Source organism: Polistes dominula, unplaced genomic scaffold (genome assembly GCF_049000335.1).
Source record: "Polistes dominula isolate Pdom_NZ unplaced genomic scaffold, Pdom_raw_medaka contig_11, whole genome shotgun sequence".
Taxonomy (NCBI): domain Eukaryota; kingdom Metazoa; phylum Arthropoda; class Insecta; order Hymenoptera; family Vespidae; genus Polistes; species Polistes dominula.
In genome coordinates, this window is record NW_028301154.1 from 2,822,011 (window position 1) to 2,845,173 (window position 23,163).

At 27.0% G+C, this 23,163-nt stretch overlaps 1 protein-coding gene across 9 annotated transcripts in view; it reads right to left on the reverse strand.

Moving 5' to 3' along the window:
- LOC107071973 (cell adhesion molecule Dscam2) overlaps positions 1-23,163 on the reverse strand; it is a 191,048-nt gene that overhangs the window by 133,284 nt on the left and 34,601 nt on the right. For all 9 annotated transcript variants that reach the window (XM_015331475.2, XM_089178704.1, XM_089178702.1 and 6 more), the window contains exon 3: positions 12,229-12,321. In XM_015331475.2, coding sequence (XP_015186961.1) covers positions 12,229-12,286 — 58 coding nt within the window. In that variant the 5' untranslated portion in view covers positions 12,287-12,321. The remainder of the gene's footprint in view (positions 1-12,228; positions 12,322-23,163) is intronic.

The following is a 23,163-nucleotide window of genomic DNA, read 5'->3' on the forward strand; positions in this document are numbered from 1 at the left end:
AAATACTATTACAATATTATATCAGTAATTTCATATTATTATATTTTTCCAAATTTAAGGCAAGACGCTCTAAATTTGTTTGACAGTCAATGGGTTAAACTCTTGTCTCTCCCTTTTTCATTGATATATAAAAAAATATATATATAAAAAAAAAATGATTAATGAATAATACCTAGATTTTTTGTTGATGATTCTCACGATCGAACGATCGAAGAAAATGGAGTCCTTTATAGACGTAAACGCGATTATTAGAAGAGTCTTGGTATACGTGCTATGAGTATAATTCCAAGTACTTCGAGTTAATATCGCACGAACGAACTTCTACGTGCGTTATCGATCGATCCATATCGGTTCGGCTTTACAGAAACGAGTGTGTGTGTGTGTGTGTGTGTGAAAAAGAGAGAAATAGAAAGAAAGTATGTGTATATATGTGTCTGTGTGTCTGTGTGTGTGTATATATGAAAAAGAGAGAGTGAGTAAGTTATATCTGCCAGGAATCCCAATAAGTTTTTCCTCGAGGCTTCGATCCAATCGTTTCGTATCCGTGATTCCATTCGTGGTAGAATCGTTCGCGAAAAATAAAATAAAAAGAAAAAAGAAAAAAAGAAAGAAGAAAAAAAAAGAAGGAAAAAGAAAAAAAAAAAAGAAGGAAAGTTCCTTTCACCACCGGAAATAATAACGCGTTCGACTTCTTAAATTCTAACCACCTTTACTCCTATTTCTTTTTTCTTCATTTTTTTTCTTTTTATTACGTTCCTTTTTATCGGTGAATTTTTTTTCTTCTTCTTCTTCTTCTTCCAAAAAGAGGGTTTCTTGATCACGTCATCGGTTAAATTGAATTAGAATTTTATTACGTTAGGTTATTACGTTCAGGTTTGTAATAGTAATATTGTTGTTGTTAGGATTATTATTGGGAAGATAAATATTATTCGATTGAATGTTGTATTTAGATTTTTTTTTTTAATATATATATATATATATATATATATGTGTGTGTGTGTGCCCATAATTATGAAAGTGGAAGAATAAATCAGAAGTATATTTCTTGTTTTTTTTTTGTCGAGATATTTAAAGAATTACATTTAAACACTATATATGAATTTTCTATATAATATTATTTATTTATATATAATTTATATATAATTATATTATTTATATAATATTATAATTATATAGAAGAAGAAGAAGTTTATTTTTCAGGTATACCCGTTTAGGGTGTTTACCCCGAAGGCCCGCCCCCCCCTCTACATGTTCGTTCCCCTTGACAATATACTTAATTCTAATTATGCCCTAATATAATATTAGATATTAATATTAACAATATAAAAACAATATAAAACGATATAAACAACATTACACAATATACCTCATTTAGTATATTATAATTATATATTATTATTATTATATAAATTATATATAATTATATATAATAAAATTATATGATAAATTAATATAAATATAATAAATATATATATAACATAATTTTATATTATTATATATTATTATAAAATTTTTTTATATAATAAATTATTCTCTATAAAAGAATATATTGATGTTTCACGCTTGCAAACTATCTACAAGAATTTCTTAATAATAAATTCCTTATACTAAAGAGAAAAAACGCAAAAAAAAAAAAAAAGTAAAGGTAAAAATAAATAAAAAGAAAAAAAAAGAAAAGAAAAAAAACACGTAAAAAGAATTACGCGAGAACTAAGAGAAAGTTGAAATATTTTTTCCACCTTATCGACAAAAGAAAAGAAATTGAAAATTCGCGTTGGATCGTAATATTAATTAGATATGTACAACAAACTTTCGTTTGTATTAGAAAGTGTAAGGGTTTACGAAGAGGGGGTTGGTGGTGGTGGTTGTGTAGAAGATGGTTGCTTTCTCGAGATATTTTTATATTTACAACAACAACAAAAAATTCAACTAATGGAAAAATATTCGTTCGTTCGTTCGTTCGTTCGTTATGTAACAATATATCGTTAAAACCTTACCCTCTCTCTTTCTCTTACTCTCTCTCTCTCTCTCTCTCTCTCTCTCTCTCTATTTCTCTCTCATTTATTCACCGTCATTCTCTCTTATTTTTCATTTCTCTCTTTTTTTTTCTCTTTCTCTCTCTTGGTAGGTAGGTAGGTAGAGTTATGAGAAAAAGTTTTAAACCGTAAGCTCGTGTTTAAAACGTCGTAGTTGTAGTAGTTGTAGTAGTTGTAGTAGTAGTAGTAGTAGTAGTAGTACTTTTTATCGTAGGTAGTACATTTTTAGTTACACATACATATACACATACAAAACAAGTACACATACACGTATTATACATATAAATAAAGAGACTCGTAGAAACCGATGAAAATAATCGCCCATTTCGAAGTTAAAGGTCACTCTTTATATTTCTCTTTCTCTCTCTCTCTTTTTCTATCTTTCTTTCTTTCTTTCTTTTTGTTTCTTTCTCTTTATCTTACTTTCCTTTTTAGTTAATGAAAAATAGTTTCGAAAATACTTTTTCAATAAAATATAATTGTGCATTTGCATTTAACACAACATTGCTTTTGAATGATATTTTAGTTTTCATTTTGTAATCATAACTTTTTAACAATTTATTATACACTTTGTTTACACAATTCTTTAATTAATGAGAATTATTTTTGTGAAAATTTCTTTTTAGATAAATTACAAATGTACATTTACAATTAATATCGTTGTTTAAATTAACCCTTTGAGTGGTGAATTACTTTTAACTAAAATTATTTTGTAGGAACAAAATAATTAATTTATTATTAAATAGATTCTAATAATAAATTATAGTGAATAATTAAAGCTTTTCTTTCTGAATATTATTTCATAAATTTAATATTAACATTACATTACTTTACATTAATATTAACAAACATCTCATGTGTTTCGAGATATTCAAAGATTTTTATTTGAACATTATATGAATTCTATGTAATATTGAAAAAACAAATATTATCTAACGATTAACGATTTTTGACAATATCAGTTTCAAATTACATTGAATTTTATTTAGTTTAAAATAATGTGATGCGTAATAAATAATAAACTTATTGTTTTTTTTCTTTTAATTTTGACTTACATTAAACCACTTTCATAATTATGGGCACATAAATGCGTCGATAGATGATCACTATGGTAATTTTGACCAAATGCATATATGCACTCTATCCATACCAATCTAAGGGTTTAATAATAGTCATTTACTGTCGAGTTATAAAATTCATAAACCAAAAATGAGATTTGTCTAAAAATCATCAAATTTAAATCTTCAATATCATTCAAATGGATGACTATTAAAAAGTGCACAATACAAATTTTTGTAGGTAATTAACTGCTCTATAAAAATGGTGTCTTATGTTTTGTCGATTAAATTAAGCGTTTGAAAGATATTCAGAGACAAAAATCACTACACATGAAAGTTTGATGATGAATATCTTTTGAACGTTTAATTTAATCACCAAAACATAAGACACCATTTTTATAAAGCAGTTAATTTCCTAGAAAAATTTGTATTGTGCACTTTTTAATAGTCATTTATTGTCGAGTTATAAAATTCATAGACCAAAAATGAAATTTGTCTAAAAATCATCAAATTCAAATCTTCAATATCATTCAAATGGTGAGGTTTACGAAAAAAGTATAAGATACCTTTTTTGTAGAGCATTAAATTTCCTACAAAATTTGTTTAGAACATTTTTCTCTACAATCAATAAATAATGAGGTATGAATTTTAATCTATTAGACTGAAAAAAAAAAATAATAAAAAACTGCGATGCGGAGGATCTTCCTATTAAAATGAAGAGCTCATATTGGATGAGAATTCGTTTAAGGTGTTTAGGAATGCATTTTTGCGTGGCACTTGAAAAAAAAAAAAGTCATTTTTTTGACCCACCCTATAATATACATATATATATATTAGATTATATTATATATTATATATTATTTGAAATCATACTAGAACAAAAATATTCAACATTTTATTACATTCTCGTATTTTTCAGTTCTTAAATTCTCATTTTGTTCGGTTATTTCTCATTTTCTCTGACATTCGTGTTCGTGTTAGTTCTTCATTTTTATTGTTTTGTAGTTTAGCAAAGGTGGTGGTGGTAGGGGAAGTAAAAGTCAGTAGTTGGCAAAAGAGAATGCCGAATAGTAACGAATAACAACGCGTTATATCGGTTAGAAAGTCGACTGGGATAAAGAATAACTGTGCGAGAGGAATTTGAAACGTTCGGAAAGTGCAATTAAAAAAGCGAAAGAGAGAGAGAGAGAAAAAGGGCTTAGGGGGAGGGAGAGAAAAGAGAAAGGGACGCGATTTGTAGAGTAGAACTTTTTCGTTACAACGAATGAAAACGATCGATCGATCGAATCACAATTCCAAATAAAAAAGAAAAAAAAAGGGGAAAAAAAACAAAGGACGAGAAAACGATTGAAGAGAATTGGTGAAAACAATTTCAAACTAAGGGAATTTCTTTGAAAAATTTTCATCCCATTCTTTTTCTACCGCCACCAACCCCAGCCCCCACCACCCCATTTAATACTTAACTAACAGTAACACGAGTAATCATATTAAATTATTAATTGAGTATTAATTAATGTACGAGATTTCAAAGTGAAATAGTAATCGAAGGGAACATTTATTTGTAATATTTTTCTTGTGTTTTGTTTTGTTTTTTTTTTTTTGGTTTTGTTTTACGAAGGATTTTTTGTTATCAACAATTACAATACACTTGCTGATTTTATTATTTTCGTTAAACGTTTTTCCTGTTTCTTTCTTTCTTTCTTTTTTTTTCTTTCTTTTTTATATTATTCTTTTATCCCTTCTTTCGTTCGACCAAATCTTTGAATCCCCTTTTTTGATCCTTTTGATCCTTTTACTTTTCTTCCTATATTTCTCCCTTTTTTTTTAACTTTATATATATATATAAATAATTATTTATTTATTTATTTATTTATTATTTATTTTAAATATTTATTTATTTATTTTCTTTAGTTGCAAAAGAAAAAAAAAGAAGTTTAACTTTATAAATCTGTATCATTTTTTTTGTTTTATTTCCTTTTACTTTTCCTTACTTTACTTTACTTTATTTTACTTTACTTGTCTCTTTTTTTCTTTCACTTTCTAACTTCGAACAACTAGAAAGCGAAAATCGACGTTAAGAATCGGGAATATAAATCGCGTTAGATCCTTTAGATCCTCTTTCGTATTCGAAAATCCCAAGGATTATTGATCCGTATTACATTTCTCAAACACACACACACACATACACACACATACACATATACACACATGCATAAACACACATTGCTTTTATTTTTCCTTTTAAGATCCTCCTGGAACATGAAGCATCTTTTTTTCTTTTCTTTTTTTTTTTTTCATCCTTCTTCCTTCTTCCTTTTTATCTTCTTCTCTTTTTTTATATTTTTTTATTTTTTATTTTCACGTAGAAAAAATCCAGATTTATTAGGGTTAGGATTTAGGTTCTTTATCCGAGTACATTAAAATGAAGTATTTTTTTTATTAATATTTAATAATATTTTTCTAATTTTCTTTAAATATTTATATATATTAATTATATATTAAATATATAATAATATATTATTTTTATTTTTAATTATATAATTTTATAGGTAATATATTTAATTTATATAAATTTCTTTAAATATCTAATTAATAATAATAATAATAATAATAATAATAATAATAATAATAATAATAATAATAATATATATATATATATATATATATATATATAATTATATACTAAACTATATATATTTTTTATATATTAAATATATAATAATATATTATTTTTATTTTTAATTATATAATTTTATAATTAATATATAATTTATATAAATTTTTTTAAATATCTAATTAATTATAATAATATATGTATTACATTCTCTTATTTATTAATATCTATTAATTTTTCTTGAAAATCTATTGCATATAATTTAACTTTAAACAATTTAATCTTAATAATTATTATAATATCATTACGTATAATATATTTTAAAAGATGTTATCCGCGAAAGCCACTATAATGTCGCATAGTGTCTAAAAGGCTTTAACAAGAGAAAAATAAAAAGAAAAAGGAAAGAGAAAAAATGATAATAAAAAGAATCGAAAAAAGAAAACCAAAAAAAAAAAAAAAGAACAAACATTTCCAATGAGAAGGATCGTGTCTCGTGAGAGGTAGAAAAAGAAGTGTGGGTAGGTATGAGAGTGGGTGTCCTTTAACGTGAACCTAGGTGTTCTGTCTCCTGATAAATAAATAAACGCGTTTGTTCATTCGTTCATTCGTAAGAAAACGAAAGAAATAGAAACAAAGAAAGAAAGAGAGTGAAAGAGAGTGCAAGAGGAGGGATTGTAAAGGGAAAAGTAAGAAAGTAAGTAAGATGAAAAAAAAGAAAAAGAAAAAGAAAAAAAAAAAAGAAGGAAGTACGGTCAAGAGTCCGGATGGCAAGGCAGTAAAGGAAAGTAACGTGAACCCGTAAAAGAGAATCAATTCGATTCCCGTGGGGTGTTCACCTTTCTCTCTCACCCTCATTCAATATCTCTTTCACTCTCTCCTACTCTCTCTTTCTCTCTCTCTCTCTCTCTCTCTCTCTCTCTCATTTTAACTTATAGCCATTTCCTTTTCCTTTTTCGACGACTTCGTATCTTTTCCTCGCCTTTTCGGATCCACCCTCTCCCTTCACCCTTACTTCTTTACAGACTGAGCACACGCTTTTGCTTCCCTAACCACTCGCACACGGTATATAAGATTGAGAAAGAGAGATAGATAGATGGATAGATGAAATGAGAGAGAGAGTGAAAGAGGGATAAAAAAAAAAAAGAAGCAAATCCAACCCACTCCTTCTATCTTTCTCTATTTCTCTAGATAGATGGAATGACAGAGAAAGAGAAATAGAGAGAGAGAGAGAGAGGTAGATAGAAAAAAGAAGCAAATCCAACCCACTCCTACTATTCCTCACTCCCTTTCTATCTCTCTCTCTCTCTCTCTCTCTCTCTCTTTCTATTTCTCTCTCTCTCTCTTTCTATTTCTCTCTCTCTCTCTCTCTCTCAGATTCTTTTCCTTTACTCCTTTTCGTGCAACAAGTGCGCCTGGAACTCGCATCTTTAAGAAAACTGTTGGCTGCTGGCTGCTACTTCTACCCCTCAAACTCAAGACACCAATACTACTACTACTACTAGTATTACTATTACTACTACTATTGCAATTCCCACCTCCTGCCAAGATACTTTTTTTTTTTTTTTTTGCTTAGTCTCCTTCTTTTTCTTCTATTTCTTTTATTCTTATAAGGAGGATATTTTTATCCTTACTTTCATCTTCCTCTTTTCCTTCTCCACTTTCTCATCCTTCTTCTTCTTCTTCTTCTTCTTCTTCTTCTTACCACCACCCCCCCCATTCTCCATTTTATCTCTATCTTTCTCTTTCTCTTTCTTTTTTTTCATAGCACATTTTTCTTTTCACTATTTTTCCTCTTTCGAAGCTAACAACAACAACCACTGGCCAAAGCCCACCACAACTACCCTTCCAAATCACTCACCTGTACTCTTTACTTTCCAGTCACTGTTTTTTTTTTTTTCTTATTTTTTTTCTTCTTCTATTTCTTCTTCTTCTTCTTCTTTTTATTTATTTTCTGATCTTATTTCTTCCATTTTTTTGTTTTTGTATTCTTCCTTCCTTCTTTTCTTTTTTTCTTTTAAGACTTTCAACGATCTTCCAAACTACCAAATCGATTTCTACTTTTTCCAATTCTCTTCCTTCCTTCCTTCCTTCCTTCCTTCCTGGTTTTTATTTCTTGGAAAGATAGTTGAGAAAAGAGGGTAAGGGGTTGAAAGAGGAAGAAGGTACTCATACATATGCGCATACGGATAGGTAAGAGGAAAAAGTGTCGATGGAAGTTTCGTAAAAGGGGTCGATGGTACCCACTTTCATTTCTTTTTCTTATTTTTTTCTTTTTTGCTTTTTATTTTATTCTATTTTTTTTTTGTTCTACTTGATTATGTTATCTTTTCGTGCTGTTATTTATAAAGTTTTGTAGATATAATATTTTTCAATTATATGTTAATTGAATGATAAACCACCCCCCTCTGATGTATAATAATAGTTAAAGAAAATAATTATTTGTTTCTGTTGATGATTAAAGGGGTTTGATATTTTAAAAATGGATTTTTTCAATAATAAATTATAATATATTATAATTATTTTAATAATATTAGTAAAATTAATTATTTCAATGTTACATAATAATTAATATAGTATTAATATACAAATAATTAATTTTTACAATAATTTTTACAATTAATTAATTATGTTTCATATAATAATTATTTTTAAATAAGCATAATTATTAAAATAATTAGTCTTATTAATATTATATAAGCTTATATTTATATCAAGTGATGGTAATATTAATCTCAATGTGATTTATAATATTAAAATAATTAATTATATAATATATATATATATATAATATAAAATAATAATAAGTATAATATTATATATATTACAATAAATTTTATTAAATTAATTAATTTTATTAATATTATGGGCTTATATATATATATATAGGAAAAAAAAAACTCAAAGTAATTTATAATAATCTTCTATAAAGAAATAAAATGAACGTAAAAATGTGCGGATGATTATGATTTATATTTCAATAATAAATAAACATCCATTAATTTTATTAATACTATAGGCTTATATACATAGGGAGGGAGAGGAGGGCGGGGGAGGGACATAAAGAGAAAAATTTCAAAATGATTTATAATAATGATCAATAAAGAAATAAAATGAACGTAAAAATGTCGGATGATTACGATCGCGACTATTTAATGAAACGATAGGGAACAAAGAAGAATGGTATGGGAAATTAAAGAGGTTACTCGTGTTCGATGATATAATCCTGTGAGCGTATAAAAGAGAGAAAAAGAGAGAGAAATATATACATATATATGTATATATATATATATATAGAAAAAGGGTTCGATTGTCATGGCATGAAACGCGTTAAATTTATCGGCGGTTTAATGCCCTACGGGACGTTTATAGGGGCGCAATAAATAAAAGCCGATCGGTGTTACGGCAACCGATCGGTTGCAAGAGAGAAAGAGAAAGAGAGAGTGTGAGCTAAGGGTGGGTTTAGCATGGATGACACTGAGAGAGACATACACTGAATCAGAGACTATGAAATAAACAGAGAGAGAGAGAGAGAGAGAAAGAGAGACAGAGAGAAAGAGAAGAATGATAACGTAGAAAAAAATAGAGAAAGATAGAGAGAGAGTATTAAATAGAATGAGAAAGTAAAAGAGAGTGAGAAAAACTGTGTGACAAAGAGAGAATAAGAGAGAATGGGTGGGGATGGGATAAAAGAAAATTAGAAAAGGTTTGACGCCAGAAAGGATTAGAATCATAGATAGAAAGAATTATGATAATTATTATATTTTTTAAATTTATTATCTTAAAATATTTGTTTTTTTTTTCAAAATAAATATATCTATAGACAAGGAAAAAAATGATTTTCAAAGTAAGGGGGGGTAAAAGAAAATTAAGGAAAGATTTTACACAAAAAGAATTAGAATCGTAGATAGAATGAAATATACAATAATTTTATTATTTTTTATATTTTAAATTTATTATCTTAAAATATTTGGTTTTTTTTTTCAAATTAAATATATTTATAACTATCACGATATAAAAAATAAAAAATGATTTTCAATTAATATAATAACTTTTGTCATCCCCTAAATATACATAATTCCATCGTATCTATCAATTCTATCAACCATTATCCCATCATATTATAGATAAATCTATTATCGCGAATTATCTTCGAAGTCATCTTTTAAGACAATTTTTTCGTACTATTTTATGAGAAATAAAATGAAGTATTTCTCTTTCTCTCTCTTTTTCATTACTTTAAAGAATCACAAGCAATTCGGAGAGTTGTTTTAACGATCCCAACGACTACTACCACCACCATCATTACCAATCCTAAAACCACCCACTCCAACCCTACCAATTTCTTTTAGAAAGAGAAAGTTATTAATGATCCAAGTTGAGAAAACGTACAGAGGAAATGTAGCCATCGACTGGACCCAACTTCCTTTCTTCCCTTTTTTTTTTATTTCGTATTCTTTTTCTTTTTCTTGTAACTCTTTTCTTCTTTTTTTTTCTTCAACCATCTTCCTGAGCCACCACCCTCCTTCCTCTTACCCCTTTTCTTAAGCCATTCCTTTTTTTCGTTTTTACTCGTACACTCACTCTCTCTCTCTCTCTCTCTCTCTCTCTCTCTCTCTCTCTCTCTCTCTCTCTCTCTCTCTCTCTCTCTCTTCGTCGAGTTGGGTAGATCGGCTTACAAATTACGCCTCCCGAAAGTTCCTTCGGGATAATGGATTCCGGAATAAATGAAACTGCCTGGCTATAATTTAAACGGATATCCATCCCCTCCCCCATCATTCCCTTTCCAACCCCTTTCCGCGATCCCTTTCGTTGGCCCTTTTTATCCGGCCCTGCTGGCTGGCTGGCTGGCTGGCTGGCTGGCTGGCTAGCTGGCTGGTTGTGCGCGCGTGCACATTGGGGAGAAAAAAAAACCACAAGCCCGTACTTTTCGTCACGGGGGCCCTGAGGAATGGCGAAGTGACTACGAACTGGCAGAAAATCGATCCTTCGGACTTTGGCCCTTCTCTGACCGAGACTACTGAACATCCTACCCAACCCCCCCCCCTCCACCCTACTACCCGCCGCCCCCCCCACTCTTCTTCCATCACTACCCACCACTCCTCCTGTTCTTTCTCATCCATCCATCCATCCCTTTTCATCCTTTTCGATCTAGTTCGTGTTTCCACGTTGAAACGCGACTCAACGAGAAATCCCTTTTCTCTTTTACCCCTCTTTTTTTTTTTTACTGCATATATATACACACACGGATATATCTAGATAGTTAGATAGATGGATAGATAGATAGATAGATAGATAGGTAGATAGATATGTGTATATGTGTTAGGACAAAAAAAAGAAAGGAAAAAAAGCTCACCACCGAGATTTATTCGCGGTCACGGTGCACGTAATCTCGGACGGTTTATCGAACGTAATCACGTACGTTCGATCTTCTAGTCTTTTTTTTTTTTTTTTGGTTTCTTTTTTGTTGATTTTGCATTTTTTTCTTTTTTTTTTTTTTATATTTTTTGCATTTTTTATTTTTCTCCTCTCCTCTCGTAGCAGGGGTTTGTGCTTTATTTTTTTTGTCGAGCTTTTGGTGAGTGAGTGTCTGTCTGTGTCCTGTGTGTATGAGTGTTTTTTTTTCTTTCACGTAGATTTTTAATGCCTAGGGATTTTTTTTTTTTTTTTGCTCAAACGGATTCTCTTTTAAACGTAACGAGAAAAACACGAAGGATCTATTTTTGTTTTTTTTTTGTTTTGTTTTTGTTCACCTGTGAATCGCTCGTCTAAAATTCATCTGAAAATTCGACGAATTTTTTATCATCATTGATGTTCGTTTGGTATTTATCTATCTGATCGGTATTTTAAAAATAAATAATTAAGAATGTTTGTTTGTTTTTTTTTTTTTTTAAGTTAAATATCAGTATGTAATATTTAAGTAAGTGTAACTTTTTCAATATTTCATTGAGTTCCTGTTACTTTTACACATTTAATCGTACAGATCAAATATAAATGGCAAATCAAAATACTTTTTAATAAATACAAATATTTTATCTATATAAAATCATAATAAATAATATTAACATTATAATAATATTATTATTAATATATATATTAATATAATTATTATAATAATAATATTATTAATATTATATACATAATTTTATTTATTATTATAATTCTATTAACCCATTCGAGAGACCACAACTTTTTAATCGAACACAGTTCCCAAATACCATTTCTTTTTTTATTATTATTATTATTATATTGGCAATTTTACAGTGATAAATTTTTTTTTATACTTTAAAAAATACTATTTTTATATAAAAAAAAAAGTCTTATTTTGACGAATACCTTACTCAAAATAATAACTTATTAACTTATTAAGGTATGATTGGTACACATAGAGTGTGCAAGTGAGTCTCGAATGGATTAATAATTAAAAATAAATAAATAAAATGTCATTCGAAATAAATAGATTTATGGTGAATGATCATTTGGCTTATGTTAGTTAAGTATTTTTTGCTTGATTACTTACCACGAACAAGGATGAGGGCGCTGAACAGGAACACGGTTTTCAACGGCCAACTGGCCATCCTGGCTTGGACTGTTACGTCGATTCAGCTTCCTCCTGAAACAATACAAGCGTGCCCAATCAATCAACCCATCCATCTATCCATCCATCCATCCATTCATCCATCCATCCATCCATCCATCCTCAGTCCCCAGCCAAACTTTCCTCCACTTTTAACCCTTTTTTCCCACCCACTTCCTCCTCTTCCTCCTCTTCCTCCTCCTCCTACTCCTCTTTCTCTTATTCATACACGCACATATACATACAAATACATATATGTATGAGGAACTGTCTGGTTCCATCGAACACATTCCACCTTTCGTCTCGTCTTTTCTGGCAGTCTGCCCGTCCAACCAACCTTTACCCATACTCATACCCATACTATACCATACCACACCATACCAACAAACCAACCCTCTTCTGCTCATACTCTCAACAACGTATCGACAATTTGTTTTTTTGTTTTTTTTTTGTTTTCTACCCTCTGAAATCCCTAGCCAGGGATTTGTCTGCTCAATGAAAGTCCTATACTACTACTACTATTACTACTGCTACATATATTTACTTATATGCACTCATGTAACACAGTTATATGTATATCTATATGCAATATATATATATCTTGCAAACATAATCGTAAAAAATATGTATACGCATATACGAGTATGTGCTTTATATTTTTTTTCTTTTTTTTTTTATTATTATGAAAGTATCAAAGCTTACCTGTTCCTTTTTCTACCTGCCTATGCGTGTGGATTGTACATACGATAAATATTTTACGCATTTCTATTTGATAACACCGAACGTTTTATTTTCTCTCAAAGTCATACGAACTTTACAGTTCTTTATATATATATATGTGTTGGAAATATATGGCAAGGGTGGGAGTTAAAGAAAAGGGGGTATAAAGTTAGTAACCGTGGGAAGGAGGGGGGTGATGAAACTTTCCCAACGACTAAATAATTCGAAGACTCGTTAACGTGGAAGCACCAGTGCAAAATAAATTTCGCTAATTACTCGATGATACTAACCCTTTCTCACACCTACACATCCCCTATTCTTATATACTTTTATATATTTTTTATATATGTAAATATGTATACGTGTATATACTGATTTTTTAGATAGCCAGTTGACTTTTTGTTTTTTCTCTTATTTTCTTACCTACTTTCTTCTTTCCTACTTTCTTTCTTTTATTTTTTGTTTTGGTTTTGTTTGGGCTACTTTAAAAGCTTTCTTAAAACGAACAAATTGTGTCTTTCTTTTTATTTTGATATATATGTATATATATATCTGTGCAACTTTGTATGTGTTTTTATTATGTATGTGTGTATTTGTAGGGTACAGAAAGAGAGACTTTATCGAAGATGTTCTCTCGTAAAGTATGCGAATGTGAGTTTGTGTATATTAATGTATACATAATATATGTAAACGAGTAAGGCGCTTAGAAGAAAAATATGCTGATGTCGATATTTTTTTTTCGAATACACTGGTTATTTTATTTTTTTTTTTTGTTAATCGAACTTCTTTTATGCAACCTCATTCTTTCTTCAGAGAAATCATACGAAAACAATGTTAAGTCAAACGTTCAGTTTTCTTACGTTTTTATTCTTTTTTTTTTTTTTTTTTTTTGTATTCGTTTAATCTCAATTTTAATATTGGTTTTTTTTTTTAATTAATTAATTAATAGGTCCATAATTATGAAAATTGTTTTAGGTCATATGTTTCAAGATATTTAAAAGATTGTGTCATTTGAATGCTACATTAATTTTATTGTATAGTATTGAAATAACAAACAACACAATCTAACAATTCATTTTTGATAATATCATTTTGTATATTATATTATATTGAATTAATTTCATTTAAAATAAATGTATTTGTATGTGAAATAACTGATAGAACTCATTTTATAATATAATATTGAAATAACAATCACTATCATAACAATTCATTTGTCACAAATACATTGAATCAATTTTGAAATAATATTCAATAATAATATTCACATTTTAAATGAAGTTTAAAATAATATGTGATGAATAAAACAACTGATAAGCTCAGTTTTTTTTTTTTTTTTTTAATTTAAATTTTGACTTAAAATTAAACAACTTTCATAATAATGTGATTAACAAATAATGAAAAATAAAAAAAATCATTGAAATTAATAAATGAATCAAATGACGGAGTGATATAATAATAAAAAATGAAAAATTGAAGTAGAAGTTAATAGAATTTGGACGAATGAATTTTGAAATAATATTTAATAATATTCACATTTTAAATGAAGTTTAAAATAATATGTGATGAATAAAACAACTGATAAGCTCAGTTTTTTTTTTTTTTTTTAATTTAAATTTTGATTTAAAATTAAACAACTTTCATAATAATGTGATTAACAAATAATGAAAAATAAAAAAAATCATTGAAATTAATAAATGAATGAAATGACGAAGTGATATAATAATAATAAAAAAATGAAAAATTGAAATAGAAGTTGGTAGAATTTAGACGACGACGAATCCCATTTAGCACTCAATTAAGTCATAAACTGCAAATAAGTGATATATTTACTAATTAGTCGTGGTGTAAATAGAGAGAAGGTAAACTGCTAGAAGCGTCATTAAGCCATAGGAAGCGCTCAAGCGAAACGCGCAGCTGTGTTTGCACGACAGTATTTTACTATTGCAAATATGGTCTTCTCTCATAGTTATATAAATATAATACATATATATATACATATATAAATGAAGATGAAGATGGTGGAAGGGTTGATGAAAAGTATGTGTGTACGTCCACGTGTATGTATGCAATAGTAACAGTCAAACATATGTGTGTAGATGAAGATGATGATAGTATAAGGGTTGAAAAGTGTATGTTTATATATATATATATATATGCGTAGTGTTAATAGTCAAATTCTCATCTCTCTCTTTCTCTCTCTCTCTCTCTATCTTACTTTCTACCTCTAGTTGTATCTTGAAGGGGGTTAGTGGAAGATAGGTGGTGGTTAGATGGTGTGAGTTAGATGGGGGAGGAGTTAGGGAGGTGACAAGAGCACACGTTTAGGGAAATGTGTACATTAAGATTAAACATTAATCCTTGGTGATCTTAAACGAAACCTTTGAACCACGTTGCTGATATAAGCTCTCTCTTCTTGCGAAGCCTCTACGCCATAGTGTTAATTACCGTGAGGGTTAAACTTCTCTCTCTCTCTCTCTCTCTCTCTCTCTCTCTCTCTATTTAACTAAAATATATATATATATATATAGATAAAATGAAACATGAGAAGATAAGAACGTAGGATACACACCTAGTAGTATCTAGTAACATCATAATTAGTACGGACTATTTTCCAACAAAATGGTTACTTTCGCGAATATTATAGTTTAATAGATAATGCAAAAGAACTAGGGTTGTAAAAAAATCAAATGTATGGTCACTGATAGAATTCAAAATGTGGCTACGAAGACCACGAATTGAGGGGTCAAGCTTAAGGGATGATGTGAAGATTGGCAGGATTTGGTATTTGCAACCATGAACTTTCCACTTTCTAATGCCAATTAATAATAATAATAATAATAATAATTGGTCGATTTAAGTAACACACATCAACGCACACTTTTAAAAATATATGATAACGTAATCAACGTAATTTTGTTGTCGTCTATATATTATGTAAAAAAAAAAAAAAAAAAATGATGTCACCTAACGAGAGAAAACTTTAATCTCTTCTTCTTTCACAAAAAAAAAACTTCTAACCTAGAGAGAGAGAGAGAGAGAGATTATAGTGAAGATAATTGTTAGACGATTTGTCGAACATTAGTGTCCTTCTTCTTTTATTTCCTTTTTAGGAAGAAAAAGAACAAGAACAAGAAAATAAAAAATGGATGATGAGAATCCTCGGTTTAGGAGAAGTACTCGACTTCCTTTCGATGAGGCCAAAAAAGAAAAGAAAAAAAAAAGAAAAAAAGAAAAAAAGAAACCAAACCAAAGAAATGGTCTCTCTAACCCCCTTTTTTTTTTTTTCCTTTTCGCGGAACTACCCCCCAAATGGCCGTACTTTTGCGTCCCTTTTTTCTTAGTGGCATTTCACAGAACACAACCAGTAGAACAGTCGGAGAGGAAAAGTGGAAGAAAAAAAATGTTAGGAAAAAGAGAAAACTATGTTTGTATGTGTGTATGTCTGTATGTGTCTGTGCGTGTGAGTGAGTAACAGAGTGAGTGAGTAAGTGAGTGAGTGAGTGAGAGATACAGAAGGTACTTTTACCTATCTAACTATCCAACTATCTAGCTACTAGCTATCTACCTATCTAACTCTCTTTTTACCTACTATACATCCCACCCACCCCCACCCCCACCCTCTACACCTATCTTCTGTACCGGTTCATGCAAAGAACCTCAGAATCTAGAGCGTGAAATCGTTTGATTCGCTTCACGGCATCCCAGTCACATTTCCTGCTCATTCTGGTCCTACTCTACCCTACTCTTTCCCTTCATATATATATATATATATATATATATATATATATATGTATCGTTTTTTTCTTATTTTTTTTTTTTTTTTTTTCTTTTTTTACCTATACCGATCCTTATCAAGTTCTCCACCACCATTACCGATCTCAACTTGCTACATTCATAATATGAGAGGGAGGGTATGTATATACCACTTTTTTTTTTTTAAGTATCATACACATATCGAATTATTTATTTCTCTCACTGTTTTTTTTTTTTTTTTTATGTACTCTCTCTCTCTCTCTCTCTCTCTCTTTCTGGTGTGTATATAAAAATTTAAATTATATAACAATTTTTTTCTTTTTTTTAGATAAATATATTTATCATATACTATTAAAATATAGTTTAATTATATTTGATATATTTTATACAGGATAACGGACTGGAATCGACCGACAGTTCGGAATCATCCCCTTTTTACGATTCTACCACTAGTTATTGATCACCCTGTATATATTATATTATATTTATTATTTCAATTAGACATATTTATATTTTTATTACTTTATCATTTATTATATTACAAATTTTTTATTTATTATATTACAATTATATATGTTTATTAATAAATAATAAATGAATGATATTATATATATATATAGAAATTATGTCACACATATTGAAGAATATACAATATTGCGATAATTAATTTTGAATTTATTCATTTATTCATTTATTCATTTATTACTCATTTATTAATTGTAAGATACAGAGAACGAATTGAAATAAATATTAATTAAATTTATAATATAATTATTTGTCACACAATACAATCGAATAATTAAATGAAAATGATTATAATGCAAAATTGAATTGCGAATGATTTCACTGATACAATGAAGTATCTTATTTTTTGTTGTTATTTTAATGAAAAACCATATGATATATATTATTAGAAAAGAAAGTTTCTCAGTCTATGGGGGATGATGAGGAGGAGGGGTGGAGCATGGGGAAGGGTGGGGAGGGGGGAGGGGGGAGGGGGTTATAGTAGGATCTCCAAAACGTTGAAAGTTCTCTTTCTCGTAACGCGACATGAACCTGCCTTGCTGCTGGGATGCTAGGCGAAGGGCGTAATTGTGGCGCTAAAAGCAATTTCCCGGTAGGTAATCGTTTTAGCAAAGTGCTTTGCAATTTAGTGACTCTTTATTAAAATAAGTAATTGCAAGAGTCGGCGACGTGCTATGTGCACGTCCTCCTCCAACCCCCTCCCCTCCCCTCCCTCCCCACCCCCTCACCGCCACCCCTTATTCCGCCATAAGTCTTTATCTTTCTTTCTTTCTTTTTTTTTTGTTGTTTTTTTTGTTTTTTTCTAATAATACTTTACTATAATCAAACAATCTTGAACGTCACAATTATTCTCAATTATCAATTTAGCAATTATCATTCCTTAATTACATCAAAGTATTAAGAAATTAATGATCCTTAATTATTGTGAAAAGAGAAAATGAATTGATATTAATATGATATTGAAATATTAGTTTTAATATTAGACAATGAATTATTAATTATTTTTAAAAGAAGGAAGAAAGAAAAAGATGGGATATAAAATTTTTTATATAATTAAATAATATTAAACGTCACTATTATTATTTTTTCAGACAGTTATAATTTACAATTGTGATTTTTTAATTAATATACATTTAATTATTAGGAAATACACTGTTTCTAATAATTACAAAAAAAATAAAAAATAAATTAGGATACATTTTATGCTGTAAGTAAACAATGTTAAACATTACAATTAATTTCAGACAATTATAATTTATAATTATCATTCTTTAATTAATATAGATTTAATTATTAGGAAATCCACTGTCCCTAATAATTAAAAAAAATAAAAAATAAATTAGGAAGGATACATTTTATGCTATAATCAAACAATGTTAAACATTACTATTATTTTCAGACAATTATAATTTATAATTATCATTTTTTAATTAATATATATTAAATTATTAAGAAATACACTGTCCCTAATAATTAAAAAAAAATAAAAAATAAAAAATAAATTAGGTAGATATTTTATGCTATAATCAAACAATGTTAAACATTACTATTATTTTCAGACAATTATAATTTACAATTATCATTCTTTAATTAATATACATTAAATTATCAAGAAATTTACTATTCCTAACAATAAAAATAAAATGTCTGTTATTCTTAATAATTAAATATAAAAATAATGAACAAAACTATTAAGAAATTTACTATTCCTAACAATAAAAATAAAATATCCTAATACTTAATAAATTAAATATAAAAATTATGAACAAAATTATTCAGAAATTTACTATTCCTAACAATAAAAATAAAATGTCCTAATACTTAATAAATTAAATATAAAAATAATGAACAAAATTATTCAGAAATTTACTATTCCTAACAATAAATATAAAATGTCTGTTATTCTTAATAATTAAATATAAAAAAAAAAAAAAGAAAAAATATGAAATCTATCAATATGATATTGAAATATTTATTTAAACATAAACAATTAATTATTAATCATTTTAAAAGAAGGAAGAAAAGAAAAAATAGAAAAAAGGAAAATCTTTCATCAAGAAAAAGGTAGTAGGATACATTTTTTTCCAAGGTGTTATTCTTCTCACTGAAAAAACAACAAAACCAAAAACACCCCTACGACAGTCAAGGAATCTTACTTCTCTCGTTCTTTAGTTTGCAATAACCCTTACGTGCAACCCTTTATATATATATATATATATATATATATATATATATATATATAGGAAAAACATAGGACATGGGTGTGTATTGTCACTCACACATATTTTCGCAAAGCTTTATCCAAGAGTAGTGGCATTGCACCAACCAACATCGAGAGCGTCATTTCGTGAAATTTCCATACCACCACTCTTCCTTCCATATTCTATCGTCGTCCATGAACCAGACCATACACTATAGTATACTATACTATTCTCCTTGTGGTTATGGTGTGTTACCTTTTTTGCTTCTTCTTTTTTTCTTTTATTTTACCGTAAGAATAACTACAGAAAGTAAAAGAGTAAGAAAAAAGACAGAGAGACAGAGACAGAGAGAGAGAGAGAAAGAGAGAGAGAGAGAGGGACTAGTGTTACTTTCGAAATTACGACGAGACTTACGCCTTTAAGAAAAGTGACAAAAAAAAAATAGAAACGAGCAAAGGAACCTGGGTGAGAACCAATTCTGCTAATAGTGTGGATTGTTTTTTATTTTTTTTTTTTTATTTTCATTTATTATTTTTTTTTAATATTAATCATTAAATCAATCACATTAATCCCAAAATTGTATTAATAATATTTTATTCTCTCTTAAAAAGTTACAATCTTTAAAATTAAAATTCAAATTCAAAATTCAAAATTGCAACACATGAGAATAATATAATTTAAAAATATTATTATTATAAGTATAATTAAAATATATATATATAATATAAAAAATATAAAAAAATATATTATATAATATAAATTTAATATAATATATGTTAAATAATTATTATTATTAATATATATATATATATAAAATATTAAAGTATAATACAGTATATAGTAAATAATAATTACTATTAATGTAATATATGTATTAAATATATATAATATAAAAAATAAATATAATAATAATAATATTAGAGTATAATATAGTATATATAAAATAATTATGATTATTAATGTAATATATATATAAAATATTAAAGTATAATACAGTATATAGTGAATAATAATTACTATTAATGTAATATATATATTAAATATATATAATATAAAAAATAAATATAATAATAATAATATGAAAGTATAATATAGTATATATTAAATAATTATGATTATTAATGTAATATATATATAATATAAAAAATAAATATAATAATAATAATATTAAAGTATAATATAGTATATATTAAATAATTATGATTATTAATGCAATATATATATATTAAATATCTATGACATAAAAAATAAAGATAATAATATTAAATATTAAAGTGTATAATATAGTATATATTAAATAATTATTAATATTAATGTAATATATATATTAAATATATATAATATAAAAAATATATATATTAATATTAAATATTAAAGTATAATATAATATATATTAAATAATAATAATTATTAATATAATATAGAAAATATATGTATAATAATATTAATATTAAAGTATACTAAACAAAAAATATAAAAAAATACAAATATATTAGTTTATCCCAAAAGTTTCTTTCTTTTGAGTAATAATACATGCACAATAATTTTTTTATGTTGAGTAATTGAAAGTATACTAAAAAGTAAATTAAAGAAAAATTCAATATTTTATTTTAATAAAATAACGTAAAAATACAAATAAAAAAAAATATATATATATAACTCATACAATATTGTTCAACTTATCACCAAAAAGAAAAAAAAAAAAAAAAAAAGGAAGAAATTTTTGGGGAATATTAAACAATTAATATTATACAAATGTGTATGAGAAATTTATCTACTGAATAATGGTGACTGCAAATTTATTTACTCTCTTTATTTTTGTTTTTGTGTTTTTTTTTTTTTTTTTTTTCGAAATAAATTCCTATTTTCTCAGTACGACAGACTTTATTCTAATTAACTTTAGTTAACAAAATGTTCACATTGAAAGAAAATGCGTGCTAGTAGTAGTAGTAGAAGTAGTAGTAGTACTAATAGGAGTGAGAAAGAGAAATATAGCCTTTAGAGGTAAAAGGCCATGTAAAATAATGGGAAAATCGGTAAGGGTTTAGTTGGTAAAGTTCCAAGGAAACATAGTACCGTTGTTAATCTTCGTTAGTAGAAACCTACCAACGCATGAACATATATATATATATATATATATATATAGATGAATACACACAAATATTTGCATATGCATTATACATAGGAGATATAGTTTAACGAAGCGAATTTAGTCCGATAGGGATATCTTAATGATATGCATCGTAGATCTCAGAACGACGTTGACATTATATATCGGGTGTCTTGATACGAGTATTCGCCTAAGGGATGAATTAACGTTAGACCAAAACTCGTAACAGATCGTAATACAACTGACGTTATTATTATTGCATATGTATGATTAATTTCTCACGTTGCAACATTCTAACCACGGAATTTCATTACCTATCTCACATATATATCTATATATATATATATAATAGTATATTATACTACTGTACTCGTATATATACTAATATATACATTTATGAGAATATTATACATGTATATTACATGTGAATGTAATAAATATATTATAATATACAAAAAAAATTATATGTAAAATATAATATATATATTATAAAGAAAAAATTATTTATTTTATATATATATATATATATATATATTATATTGTATATATTATATTATATATAATTAATTAATATTATATTATTATATATTATATTATTATATTATATTATTATATAATATAATATTAAGTAAAATATATATATATAAATAATTTTATATAACTATATTTAATTATGTATATAATATAATATACACATTATATTTAAATTTTACATATTAAATTTATATATATATAAAATATTCAATATAATGTGTATATTATATTATATACATAATTAAATATAGTTATATAAAATTATTTATATATTTGTGTATATATATATCTGTGCGTAAATTACATAGGACCATTTAATACCTTACTGTACGCATATAAAATTATCTCTATCTTTCTATTTCTCTCTTTCTCTTTCTCTTTCTCTTTCTCTTTCATTCTGTGTTTCTCTATGTTTCTCTCATACCTTTTGAAACGTTCACTTTAATTAACATCGCCCTCCGCGTTGGCCGGTTTTAAGTTAAAGAGGGATGAGAGGGGGAGAACGTAAAATGAACACACAAACTCGAACGAATGAGATATATGACCGAGTAAGTAATACTGAACACTGAATTTTACGTGTCACGCTAACCAAGAGAGAGAGAAAGAGAGAGAGAGAGAGAGAAAGAAAAAGCTAAAACGAAATCGCTTTCAACTTGAATAATTTTTACCTGTTTACACGTTATATTTTATCCACGTGTAAAAAGAGAAAAAAAAAAGAAAGAAGATAGATAGAGAGAGAGAGAGAGAGATATATATATAAAAATGTACACTGTGATAAAATGTCAATAGAATAACATACATTTGAAAAAAAGCACACCTGTGTATGTGTAAATTTATTAATGTGGGATTAAATGTAAAATCGATTATGTTTCTTTTTTTTTTTTTTCTTTTTCGAACAAAAATATTAAAACTTTTGGTAATTGTAATAACATATATTATGTATATTTATATTTAATGTAAATTTAAAAAATTATATAGATACTTATTATTATGTATAATTATATAAAAAAAATTGTAAATATATATATATAT